Genomic DNA, 13,101 nt, shown 5'->3' with positions numbered 1-13,101 from the left:
ATGCTATCAAAAAGACATTTTTCCTCATAAAATTACGAGTCTATTTTCATAAATTTGCAACTTTTTTTCTTGTCAGTGTGCGACTTCTTTCTCTTCATATTTCTGGTAAAATCACAGCTGTTTTTTTCACCAATTTCTTTCTCTGTATTTAGGACTTTATTCCCAAAATATGAAAAATGAGTTTTCTCCGCAGGGTGCCTGGGCTCGCCCTTAGAGATCAGGTGAGAAGCACTGTCACCAGGGAGAAACTCACAGTAGAACCGCTGCTCCTCCGCACTGAGAGGAGCCAGATGAGGTGGCTCGGCCATCTGGTCAGGATGCCTCCCGGACGCCTGCCTGGGGAGGTGTTCAGGGCACCGGGAAAGCCTCGGGAAAGACCCAGGACACTTTGGAGAGACTATGTCTCTCCACTGGCCTGGGAATGCCTCGGGATCCGCTGGGAGGAGCTGGACGAAGTCTGGGCTCCCCTGCTTAGGCTGCTGCCCCCGCGACCCGACCTCGCATAAGCAGAAGAAGATGGATGGATGGACTCCCAAAATATTTGGACTTTATTATTACATTATAACTTTTTTCCAAAAAATATTTGGAATTAATAAACATTTATTTTTTAACCGTTGATTTGTTTTTTTATAACTTAAAAAAAATATTTTAACATTATGCTACTAAAATGACAATATTTTTCCTCATAATATTAGGATGTTATTCTTGTAAAATTATTTTAATTATTTTTATCCTCTTCAAATTTTGACTTTATTCATGTAAAATTACTGCTGATTTGGACATTTTTGCTGTTTTTTTTATATAGTTATCTTGTAAAATTACATTTTACAATGGCACATTTAGAATGTGCCATTGCCAGATGGCCCCCAGGCCACACTTTGGACACCCCCGGCATACCATTTCGGTGTACAACAGATCCCCGCACATTCACAAATTGTTGTTCCTAAAAAGGTCTGCTGTACTTGTGTACTTGTGCATAAAGACATGTGATTGGTACGGTTGTGAAAGCGTGACCACATGACACTTGAATGCTGATGGGTCAGATGAGTCTTTCCTCAGGGGGAACTTTGAGCATTCTGTCCATGGCCAAGCGAGCCCCAGCCAGCTCCTCGGCGCTGGGACTGTAAGCCCCCTCTGACCGGCGCTTCTTTCTCGTCGTTCGTATCATGAAGGCCAAAGCGGGGATGAAAACGAGCACGCAGAAGGACAACAGGGGGAGCGCCACCACCAGCCAGGAGACTTCTTCGGCACGCGCTTGTTGCTGCAAAGGCAAGCAACAAAAAGGAGCCGAATCAAACATGCTGAATGGGTGACCTGCTGGGTGAGTCTGCTGGATTAGCGTGCAGTGTTCCCTCGCTCTATCACGGTCCACCTTTTGCGGCTCTATGACTTTATTCCCATAACATTATAACTTTTTCCCCAGCCTAAGAAGACCTTAAAAAAGCAATTCATGTGTTCATTAGGAGTTTGATTATTGTAATGCCTCCTCCGCGGGCTCCAGTTAGTGCTCGCCCACATCACTCCGGTTCTCCTTTCTGTCCATTGGCTCCTGACACATTCCAGAATCCATTTTTAAATCCTCCTGTTTGTGTTCCAGGTGCTGCCTTTGCCCCCAAGCTTTGGAACTCCCGTCCACCTGCGCTACGGCCCATCATGGAGCTATCAGTTTTTAAAAACTCATTTATTCAGACTGCCGTTTGACACGTGATCAATATACATGTGGGCATTTGGGGTGTGATTCTGTACATGTGCATCTTGGTTTAGGTGTTCTTATTATGTTTTATTTGTGTTTTTATTCTTGTCAAGGACCTTGCGCACCATTGCGGTGCTGTAAGGTGACATACAAATAAACTCTGATTTGATTTGAGTGAAGTTGATTGCGAGATTGGAGGGGAAAAAAAGCTGAAAAAAATATAAATTTGTTATGTTTTTATAGCAGTTTTGGGGAGAAGACTTTTTGTTGCTGTGTTGGGGAACCTCAACAGGTAGCAAATTAAAGGGACCCCTGGGGGTTAATGAGAGTCTACCTGTGTTCATCCTACCTTTAAAACCCATCCCATGAAGGTGTTACAGGACTTTGAAAAAGCTGCTGTCACTGGATGTAATCCAATAATTCATATTTGTTACAGTCGTCCCTCGCTACAGCGCCTTTTCCCAGAAATTAATTTATAAATGATGGCTGTTTGTGGTAGTCTATGGTCATTGTTAGTCAAAGCATACTGAAATACAAGTGATATGTGTTCTGGTCACTAGGCAGCAGTAATGACACTAAACATTGAGCCATTACCTTACATTACATTACCTTAACACTGCATGAAGTCATGAAGTCAGCCGTGGCATGTCCCACATGACAGAGTGAAAAAAAAAAGATTTCCTCCCAATCTGTGTGGAAGTGGTATTTTTATGGCTTCTTAGAAGAATAGAAAATAGAAATAGAAATTAAGCTAACTGGTTCACTCGCGAGCTCGTTAGTTTGCTAGCTAGCGGCCGTCTCGAGTCCCTACAGCATAAGAGTTGCGCAATGTGTTGTAAACTAAGAATAATAGGAGTGTAAAGGTGACTTTCGGTGTGTTATTTATTTATGTCTACAGGGCTCTAATAATGTAAAAAAAAATGCATTTAGAAAGTCATAAACAGGTTTTCTATGCTCTAACTACAGCAATATTCCATTTATTAACATTGAATCCTACATCACGAGAATTAATTGAACGCGGCTGGGTCTGGAACCAATTAACCGCTATAATCGAGGGACAACTGTATTGCGTGTCAGGGTAGCTAATGACGATCTTGCTTGTAGGGATTTGGAGTTTTTGTCCGAGGGCGGCCTGGATGACTTCCCACAGACAGTATGACAGGAAGTATGCAGTACTTACATTGACATCACACACGGAACCGCTGTAGCCAGGTGGGCATTGACACACAAACATGTTGAACCGATCCAAACAAGAACCACCGTGCCGACACGGGTTGGAGTTGCACTCATTGATCTCCATTTCACACCTGCAACACACGAGGTGTACACGTATTATTGTCCTTTCTAGCCATACTTCTACATACGGTGCACGCTATGCACAGCAGGGGTGGCTAAAGTTTTTCCAGCGAGGGCTGTGATTGTCACAATTTTCACCTTTTGATTGCGTCAAAATCGCTTACGTAATTTGGATCTGGTTGATGATGTCAAGGGAGTTGGGAGCACAGTCAGCAAGAAAAGCATTAGTAAGACACTTTGCTGTCATGGAGTGCCCGCAAGGTCCCATTGCTCAAGAAGACACATACACAGACCCGTCTGACTCACACCAGGCTTGGGAGGAAGGGGTGTGCTCACGTGACACCAAAAAGAAGCTCTTTGGCATCAAGTGGACTGGACGTGTCTGGAGGTATGGCCTCTGGTAACAGCGTCCCTGCTGTCAAAAAAAATGTGATTCAAGATATTTAAACGTACCTTTTGCCTTCGAAACCCGGCATGCATGTACAGTTAGCGCCCCAGAGCCCGTCGTTGCAGATTCCATCATTTGCACACAGCACATCTTTGCCACACTGTAGCGGCGGATAGTCCCACCTGTTGGAAAAGTGAGTATCATTACTATTTACTGTACGCAAAAACAACTCCAAGCTCATAAATGATACTGTCACGGGACGTTCTCGGTCTACAAGCGAATTCCGCAGTTTCCAAGTTTTTGTGTAAGTCGGAACGTATGCCGAAATTATATGTAAATGAACACATAAGTCAGTCATACAGTAAAAAAAGAAAAAAAAAGTGACATTAAATCAAAGAATAAAGTCCTTCCCTTTTTCACTTAAATCAACACCCAAATCACTAACACTGTAAACAGTAATAATAATAAATCATAATATAATTAATAGGGATGTCAGATAATATCGGCCACTGATAATTATTGACCAGATATTGGCATAAAAATGGCCAACATTGGTATGTTTTTTTTCCCCTACAATAAAAGCCAATATAGAGCTTTTAGTGCCAATGACACAGAATTGCAACATTGCTGAATCATGTAGTTAATAGCCCTGATAATTGATCAAGTATATACAGTAGAACATATATAATATCATAATAAAGTAGGACGTAAGAAAATACAGTCATAAAAACATTAATCACAAAAATGAACTGAAACTAACCAAAAAGAGAACTCCTTACTTTTTTTTAATTTTACAATAAGGAGACCACTACACTGCTCAGTCATCACTGTCCATTTCATAGGAGCACATCCTTTTGTTCAAAGATACCATCTTTATCCTTCATGACTGTCACCGTGCTTCAGCAGCTTGGACCGAGCATGCGACCGATGTTGATTCCTCCACTTTCGGAACCAATTTCACTTTCCTTTTCTTTGACTGCGAGTCTGCCTCACGCTTGGGAGACATAATGTTCACAAAAAAGAAGAAAAGTGACATTGTCCTTCCTCATTGCGGTGATGTGCGACCACATATTCTTCCGCCACGCACGTAATTAGTTCTCTTTTTCTTTGTTTTCCGGCTTTAGAACTTTATGGGGCTTTGTAGGTAACCACGAAAGGGCATAACAGGAGGGCAGCCTGTACAGTCGTCCCGTTTATCGCTGTTTTTAACATTATTCTAGCACTCTAAAAATAAAATATCACCCCTATATTCACCTTTACGCCCACATTACCCAATATAGTAGACATGAGAGAAAATAAGACATAAATTCCACTAAATATGGACCCACATGTTAGCATTGTCACTGTTCTTTAATTTACTTCCTGTTGAGTACACTACTTCCTGTTGTCTCATCAATGTAACATTACTGACACCTTGTGACCAGTGCAGAATACTGCACATCATCACAGCGTCTTTGAATGCCTTACATGCGTATTTTTGACTAATAATAGGCCGTATTCAACCACCAAACAGCATAATATAGTCATGAAGACATTTAATTCGAAGTGTGAAAAGGCGAGGGATTACCGTGTAGCCTAAAAGTGTACTCACTGGCATCGCGGGCCGCTGTAACCCTTGGGGCATATACAGGAGTACATGTTGGGTCCGTCTTTACAGATGGCGTCATGTTGACAAGCGTGGTGCTCGCACTCGTCCATGTCCACGTCACAGAGTGCGCCGGCATATCCGGGGTGGCACAGGCACTCGAAACCAGCCAAGTAGTCCTTACACTTGCCATTATAACAAGGCTGAGATGCGCAATCATCAGCGTCGACCTCACATAGTTCTCCCTCCCAGCCGACGTCACACTCACAGAAAATCTTATTAAAGACGTCGTTACAAGTCGCTCCGTTTAGGCAAGGGTTGGAGTTACAAACGGGAGCACTGCTACAACCCAAGCTGATTCTTTGCTTGCCAGATGAGTGGAACCGAGCCATCTGTGGAGGGTCGTAGTCGTCCACAAACGGAAGATACACTCCTCCGACCCTGACCGCACCCAAGCAGCCGGTGAAGCTCTCCACTAGGGTTAGCACCGCCCCTTTATCATTGAGAAAGTGTAAACTCCCTGTTCTGTGCGGCAGGCTACTGGCGTCAGTGATTCCGTCCACGGTGATTGTCCAGGGGGAAGTGTTCTGCTCCCTCTTTGCCATCGACACGTTTACTCGATGCCACCTCCCATCAGCCACTTTGCGCTCTCCTGTAAAGGTCAGTGTCTCGGCCCTGTCGGCTATATGGATCTCAACCCAGACAGAGGAGTCCAGCAGGCCGACCATCAGCTGGTCAGAACCCCGGGAGGCCCTCAGGAGAACCGCATTGTCAGAACGGGTCCTTAACTCCATGTATATTGAAGACACGGGTTCAACCAGGGAACCTCCAGCACTGAATTGTGCAGGACTGTTGTCAAACGTTGCATTATGCAGACCTAGGAATAATAATAATAATAATCAATTACATGGTAACGTAATTGATGAACAAAGTTGAAAGCGGCCACTTGATTAGGAACGCACCCTTCAGGCTATACTGTGTGAAGAACCCCCACACATGTTACATCATTGGATAGCTCTCAATGGGGCGAATATACCTATTTACATTTTAAAACATTTTGGGTAAACATGCCAATGAAAATGATGAACAAATTCGAAAGTGGTCACTTTATTAGGCACCCACCCTTTAGGCCATACCGTGTGAAGAACAACCCCCACATGTTTGATCACTGGAAAGTTGTTTTGCGTAAGATAGGCGAACCACCCAGCCATGGCCGGCAACACAACTACACCATTGTGACCCCCAGGAAACACTGACAGGTGTGACGTGAATAACATTGTGATACTTACATTCATAACCATCAGAAAGATCCATGCACTGGCTTCCGTGGAAGCAAGGGTCACTGACACACCAAACTCGAGTTTGACAAGTACGTCCAGTGTAGTCGTCCGGACAAGAACACGTGAAATCATTGAATGTGACGTTGCATTCTCCTCCATTCTGACAAGGGCTTTTCTGTTGAAGACAACAAGTGACATTTTCACCAGTGATTAGTGCATTTTGTGCATTTAGTGTATTTTCAGTCCCCACTCAAAACTCGGTTGCGCAGCTTTCGTTTTTGAGTTCTTACAGTTTATTTCATAGGTCAACCAAAGTTTACCCAGCCCCCCGACATGCTCGCAATGAAACCAAAATAGTCTAATTTTTTAGTGCTACGTTAATTCTGTTTTGTGCAGTTAAAATGAACATTTATATTGCTTTCGTTTTTGAGATATTAATGATTTAAGTTTTTGAGTAGCACTAAACGTTCGTTTTAATTGCACAAAACAGCACAAACGCAGCACTAACAAATGAGACTATTTGTTAGCTTCTCATAGAAGCTATAGCATAGAAGCTCATGTAGCACAGTCAGCAACACTTACCGATAACTCAGGGAAAAATACTGGGAGAACGACAGATGTTGTTCACTCTGTCGTTCTCTCACACAAACTTAACTTTCTCTTTCTTGTGGGGCGTGGCAACTGCTTCATATGCCCTGTACACCCATCATTCTGGGATATTTGTCAAACTTCCATATTGATGCTGGCGCTGAGCATAAAAAAAACCAAAAAAACGAAGTCGATCATTTTGCCAGCCTCGATAAATCGACATGTCCATGCATGCGTGTTTGTTTTCCTCGGCTCTTCCTCTGCTCTCTTTACCACACAGGCAGGATGACAAGAGGGTTCACTCGGCATCTGTCTGTGCGTGTTGGTGTTACAGTAGAATGAACAGAGAGAGTCAACACTTGTCTCTACAGCCTCTTTGTCCCAGTATGTGGAGGCGGGGCTACTAGTGATTGGTGACACAGAGTAATAGCAGCAAGTTAGCGTATGCTCGCTCACGAGGCTAACAAGAATGAAGGCACAAAAGCAATGCTTTCAAAGGCGAATGCTACAGTCCCAGTGTGGAAATATTTCGGTTTTACACAGAGAACAAGGTGAGCGCATGAACACAGATGAACCGATATGTTGCATTTGTTCAAAAGCAGTTTGAGTTGGCATAAGTTGATTAGTCATGCCTGTTGAGTGGGGCGCACGGATAACATCATGAAAAGGCGACTGTTGCTGTTCGAAGAGTTTATACTCTGTTTATACTCATGTTGTGTGTGCTTTTTATTGGAGTGAGACAGGGTGTTTTTTTTTAATTATTTTTGGTTATGATTGATTTTATTTAAGCTATTTTTGCTAAAAGAGACTGAGAATCCATTTTATTTTCATTGTTTTTTTTTGTTTTTGTTTTTTTTTGTTTATTATGTTTTTTATTTTATTTAAAAGTACCTGATATTCCAGTTGTAATGTTAAATACTCGAGAAACTATGAGAAATTAAAGTTTATTGGTTTTGATATGATGCACTCACATTATTATGCCACATAATTAATGAAAAAATGGTCTCATAAAATGTTGTCAATAATATCGATTATCGACGATAATTTGCAGGACAATTATCGTCCAGCAAAATTTGTTATCGTGACAGGCCTATTCAACACTGTTACCAAAATATACACTCCTGATAAAAATTTTAAGACCAGATGAAAAACGGTACGAATTTACATTTTGCACTGCTGGATCTTAAGCAGGTTCTGAGTAAAAATAAAAAAAGAAAAAATGAGTGGGAGACAGCAAAAAATTCAGTCAGCAATTTATTGCAAACAAGCATTAAAGTGTTCATGAGCTGATCAAAAGTTTAAAACCACAGCCTCAGGAGTGTATTATTGCAAACGTCATCTTTTGAGCAGCGTTGCTCGTTAAATTTTTATTCCTTACAGTAAATAATCATTAACGGAAGTTTCCTATAATGGCACTATTTTTTTAGACACGCGATTAACATGCACACGTCCTGTTTGACGCTCGGCCCACAGCGTAGTTTGAGGAAACGCAGGCAGCAGTGACTGTGGAGCTACAAGCAGGAACAAATATTGTGCAGGAATGGACAAAGAAAAGGGTGTTTGGATTGGTAAGTTTAGCTTCAAAGCCCTGGCAGATGGCATTCTTGACATGACCAAAGTTATTTGTATGTTTACTTGTAAATTATTGTACTTGTAACCGCTCCGGGGCTCGAACACAGGACCTTCGTAATGGGAGCGCTGACCAGACGGCCAAAAGCCCGGACTGTCGACCGCATGTTGAGCGCAACTCTCAAGGCAGAGTGAGTGAGGTTTACCAACGGTAGCGAGCCACCAGGAAAGATTTTCAACACATCAGCAAAACATACGTACATTATAGCCATCTAATTTATTGTATTTCTTGTGTATTGTGTAAAACTATGACAGGAATAACATCAAATTAAAAGCACGAGCCACCATCCACCAGTACGAAGCTGGAGTTTGTTTTTCAGAGTGGCGCACCACAAAAATATGCACATTAGCACTCAATAAGGTCATCAAATCTTACCTTTCTGCATTCCCACATAGTGTCAGCAGTTGGAACCAAATATGAGAGCGTGTGCAGCGTGGGAAGAAGTTAGAAGGTGCGTTCAAGGGCCGTCAAACAAAGTGAACAAATCGCCGCTTGCATTAAACATGCAAAAACTGTGGGATTTTGAATTGTATATAGTTTTTCAAATAAAAGAATGGCCCATATTTCCACAATTGATATCCCTTTACATAAAATTTGATGTAATCATGTCGTTGCATATCAAATCGTTTACCACAAAGAGATTTACATCCCTACATATTTTAAAGAAAAACTTACTTCTAGTGTGATATTTAAGTGTGATTAATTATGAGTTAACTGTGGACAAAATGTGATTAATTGCGATTAAATATTTTAATCTATTGACAGCCTTAATAATCATATCAGTAAGTAACAAGGAGTAAGTTGCGTAGCATAATGATGTGTTTTAAAATGTACATTGATGTAAAATGTACATAATGTACATAATAAATACGCTTCGGACACTGAAACTGAGATGTGTCGTGTTTGACCCATATACATACACCCCGCTAACATTAACAAAAGAGCTTCAGCTATGAAAAGGAGACAATCTCTCCACTTCTAAGATGCGTGATGTCAGCGACTGTACAGAATAAGAGAGTGTAGATTTTTGGTAAGAAGGTTGAGTTGCAATATCCATGCCAATAATCCTACCTTAAATAATTGTCACAGACATCAAGCTTTGACAAGATCTGCACCTGACATGAAAGACAACTACTGTTACTGAGGCACTGTCATGAAAGAAGATGAAATACCTCTTTCCCACCTTACAAGTGTCGTCACTGATGCATCCTCTCTTGACATTTTCAGCACCACTTGATTCGTAGATTTCCTCCTCATCACCGTTGTTCCGTGCATCCACCTCCAGATGTACTGAATCTAAACGAACGTCCTGCAGGCACCCTTTGTAATGTCCCCCCCAAGGGTGAGAGTCCCACTCTTCTGGAAGTCCTCCAAGGTAAGCCTCATCTCCTGCGTTAATGACCACCTCAGGTATTGACCCGATTCCATAACGAAGACTTCCGTGCTCAAAGATGACTTGTGTTTGCTGGATCTCCACCAGAAGGAAGTGCTTCTCGCCAGTTGTGAGAAAAATGGGTGCAGTAAGAGGGGCGCTGTCGGCCAGAGAGCTGATAAAAAGCCGTCCCATCTTTAGGTAGACGGAGAAGTACACTTCTCCTGTGGGTGTTCTCAACTGAAAGATCAGCCCTTCCAGCTTTAAAGACCTCAAAAAAAAGGAGACTTGAAAGTTCCTGCTGTGACTCTTGGCGATATGATACACGCTAAAACTCCTACTGTCCTCATGGCTGTATGTCCACGACTGCAATTCTGCCAAAAAGTATATGCACTTTCAAAATAGCAACAACATGAAGGCAACAGTGTAAGTACATCATCAAGGTTCCACGTATGCAACGCAATGTTTTACAGTTTTTATTACTATTTTTTTTATTGCTAAACTATTTTTATTACTCATGTGGTATAAAACAGTGACGCGCGGTGAGGTTCATGGCTGGTGAGGCACTGACTCCTTTGGAGTTTTTTTTTTATGTTAAAAGGTGCTGTCCCTCTTTGAATCCAAACTGCCATATTCTCCAGGTTATAGGTCGCACTTTTTTCATGTTGTAGGTTGGCTGATACTGCAACTTATAGTCAGGTGCGACCTACAGTACAAATCACTTACAGTGGTGTGAAAACGTGTTTGCCCCCTTCCTGATTTCTTATTTTTTTGTTTTGTCACACTTAAATGTTTTAGATCATCGAACAAAGGTAAATATTAGTCAATGACAACACAACTGAATACAAAATGCAGTTTTTAAATGAAAGTTTTTATTATTAAGGGAGAAAAAAAGTCCAAAACTACATGACCCTGTGTGAAAAAGTGATTGCCCCCTAAACCTAATAACTGGTTGGGCCCCCCTTAGCAGCAACAACTGCAATCAAGCGTTTGTGATAACTTGCAATGAGTCTCTTACAGTGCTGTGGAGGAATTTTGGCCCTCTCATCTTTGCAGAATTGTTGTCATTCAGCCACATTGGAGGGTTTTCCAGCATGAAGCGCCTTTTTAAGGTCATGCCACAGCATCTCAATAGGATTCAGGTCAGGACTTTGACTAGACCACTCCAAAGTCTTCATTTTGTTTTTCTTCAGCCATTCAGAGGTGGACTTGCTGGTGTGTTTTGGATCATTGTCCTGCTGCAGAACCCAACTTGGCTTCAGCTGGAGGTCACCAACAGATGGCCTGACATTCTCCTTCAGGACAGCAGAATTCATGGTTCAATTTATCACAGCAAGTCTTCCAGGTCAGCAAAACAGCCCCAGACCACCACACTACCACCACCATATTTTACTGTTGGTATGATGTTCTTTTTCTGAAATGCGGCATTACTTTTACACCAGATGTAATGGGACACACACCACAAAGTTCAACTATTGTCTTGTCAGACCACAGAGTATTTTCCCAAAGGTCTTGAGGATCATCAAGATGTTTTCTGGAAAAATTGAGACAAGCCTTAATGTTCTTTTTGTTCAGCTGTGGATATTTTTTTCTCCCTTAATGATAAAAAGTTTCATTTAAAAACTGCATTGTGTGTTCACTCGTGTTATCACTGATGATCTGAAACATTGAAGTTTGACAAACATGCAAAAAAATAAGAAATCAGGCAAACACTTATTCACACCACTGTAAGCCGAGAGAAAAGACTTGCCATAGCCTCATTTAGCCTTCAGCCCTGCATTTGTTCAGGAAATGTGCAGATTCAGCAATTTTTACTTAGGAAATTTTTTAAAACAATTGGATTCAAACAGAAAATAAATTTATAACAGAGTTAAATGGACAAATAGTCATTTTTATTTAATGTTATCATTATCTCTTTGTTTGTTTGACAGGTAGTCAGAGCCTCACCTGTCCTTGCCTGTCACTGCTATAGAAATCCCTCTGATAGAACAGTCTTGATTCAATAAACGACCAAGTAGAACTGCACCAATGTCATCACTTGTGTGTACTTTACAGTCGTCTCACATCGGGACACAGGGATATAAACAAGGGACATTTTTTTTTTGTTTTGGGGGTTCATATTTGGAACTCTATTCAACTTTTGCTGAATAAACAAGTGGAGCCCCTTCTCTTTCAAACGGCGGAGGTGACTGTAGGGGTGTTATTTGATGACTAGATGTCTCTAATAATGTTAAAAACTGTATTTAGAAGGTTGCGAACAGGTTTTCTATGCTCTAACTACAAAAATATAACATTTTTAAATAAGGAATCTTACTTTGCGGAAAATCACTTATCACAATCGGGTCTGGAACCATTTAACTGCGATAAACAGGGGATTACTGTAATTGAAATATTCAAACAATATTTGTTTTCAGAGGTGTACTGTTCAGTACATACCTCGATTATATTTCTTTACCTTTTACACTTATTTTACCAGCATAGAGTGTGTACTTTTGTGACAGTAAATGGAATGTCTGTTAATTAGATGCAAAAATCCCCACATTTGTTGATGCAATACATCATTGGCCAGTTTTGCCCAGTGTTTCAGAAACGTACGTAGCTTGGCTAACTTTTCTAATGGGATGTCAGCCTCTGTGCAAATCCTCAACAGACTGTGATGCCCGTGCTTGTGGTTAAGGAAAATGTAGTCACCACTGCAATCCGATTGCGTTATTAATGTAAGATACACTGTATTTTTTATGACACCCTTATTTTGTTTACACAATTAGACAGGATGTGGCAAACAACGCTCTTATTTTGAAGGCCGGACGTGTGTTGTCTGTGTTGAGAATGTCTTGATGGTTAGACGAGCTGGGAGCAAGAAGAAGGGGCTAACCACACGGAAACGTCTTCGGATCAAAATGCCAAAGTATTTTATCGTTTCATCCACATGGGAACGCCGTTCTGGGTGACCTGAAACGGTTTCCAGAGTGGGAAAATCTGAAAACGCCGGCTTGTCGGCAGTCAGGCAATACGAGAACGATGACGTCAACGACCGCCTCGTCGCCGTCACGTGACCAGAAGTCAACATATCTGAATATTTCGAGTGTCATGCCTCACCGCAGTCGACATTCTCCCAGAAATGTCTTGTCTTACACTCTGAAATTGGCGCGCGTGTAATTCCACGAGCCTTGAAAAGCTGAAGATGACGGACTTATACGCGTCCGTTCTTTCTTCTTCTGTGGTTTGGTGCGTCACGTGGTTCCGTCCGCGTAGCTGCTCACAGCGCC

At 41.7% G+C, this 13,101-nt stretch overlaps 1 protein-coding gene across 2 annotated transcripts in view; it reads right to left on the bottom strand.

Moving 5' to 3' along the window:
• Window positions 1-642: 642 nt before the first annotated feature.
• crb2a (crumbs cell polarity complex component 2a) overlaps window positions 643-13,101 on the bottom strand; it is a 35,183-nt gene continuing 22,724 nt past the window's right edge. For both annotated transcript variants that reach the window (XM_054756650.1, XM_054756649.1), the window contains 6 exons: window positions 9,644-10,206; window positions 6,252-6,417; window positions 4,969-5,839; window positions 3,443-3,559; window positions 2,874-3,000; window positions 643-1,261 (listed from right to left, as the gene is read on the bottom strand). In XM_054756650.1, the coding sequence (XP_054612625.1) occupies window positions 1,040-1,261; window positions 2,874-3,000; window positions 3,443-3,559; window positions 4,969-5,839; window positions 6,252-6,417; window positions 9,644-10,206 (2,066 nt within the window). In that variant the 3' untranslated portion in view covers window positions 643-1,039. The remainder of the gene's footprint in view (window positions 1,262-2,873; window positions 3,001-3,442; window positions 3,560-4,968; window positions 5,840-6,251; window positions 6,418-9,643; window positions 10,207-13,101) is intronic.

The sequence above is a fragment of the Dunckerocampus dactyliophorus genome, chromosome 17, assembly GCF_027744805.1.
Source record: "Dunckerocampus dactyliophorus isolate RoL2022-P2 chromosome 17, RoL_Ddac_1.1, whole genome shotgun sequence".
Classification (NCBI taxonomy): Eukaryota; Metazoa; Chordata; class Actinopteri; order Syngnathiformes; family Syngnathidae; genus Dunckerocampus; species Dunckerocampus dactyliophorus.
The sequence above is the reverse complement of the archived record's forward strand: the minus strand, read 5'-3'. Positions and strand labels throughout refer to the sequence as shown.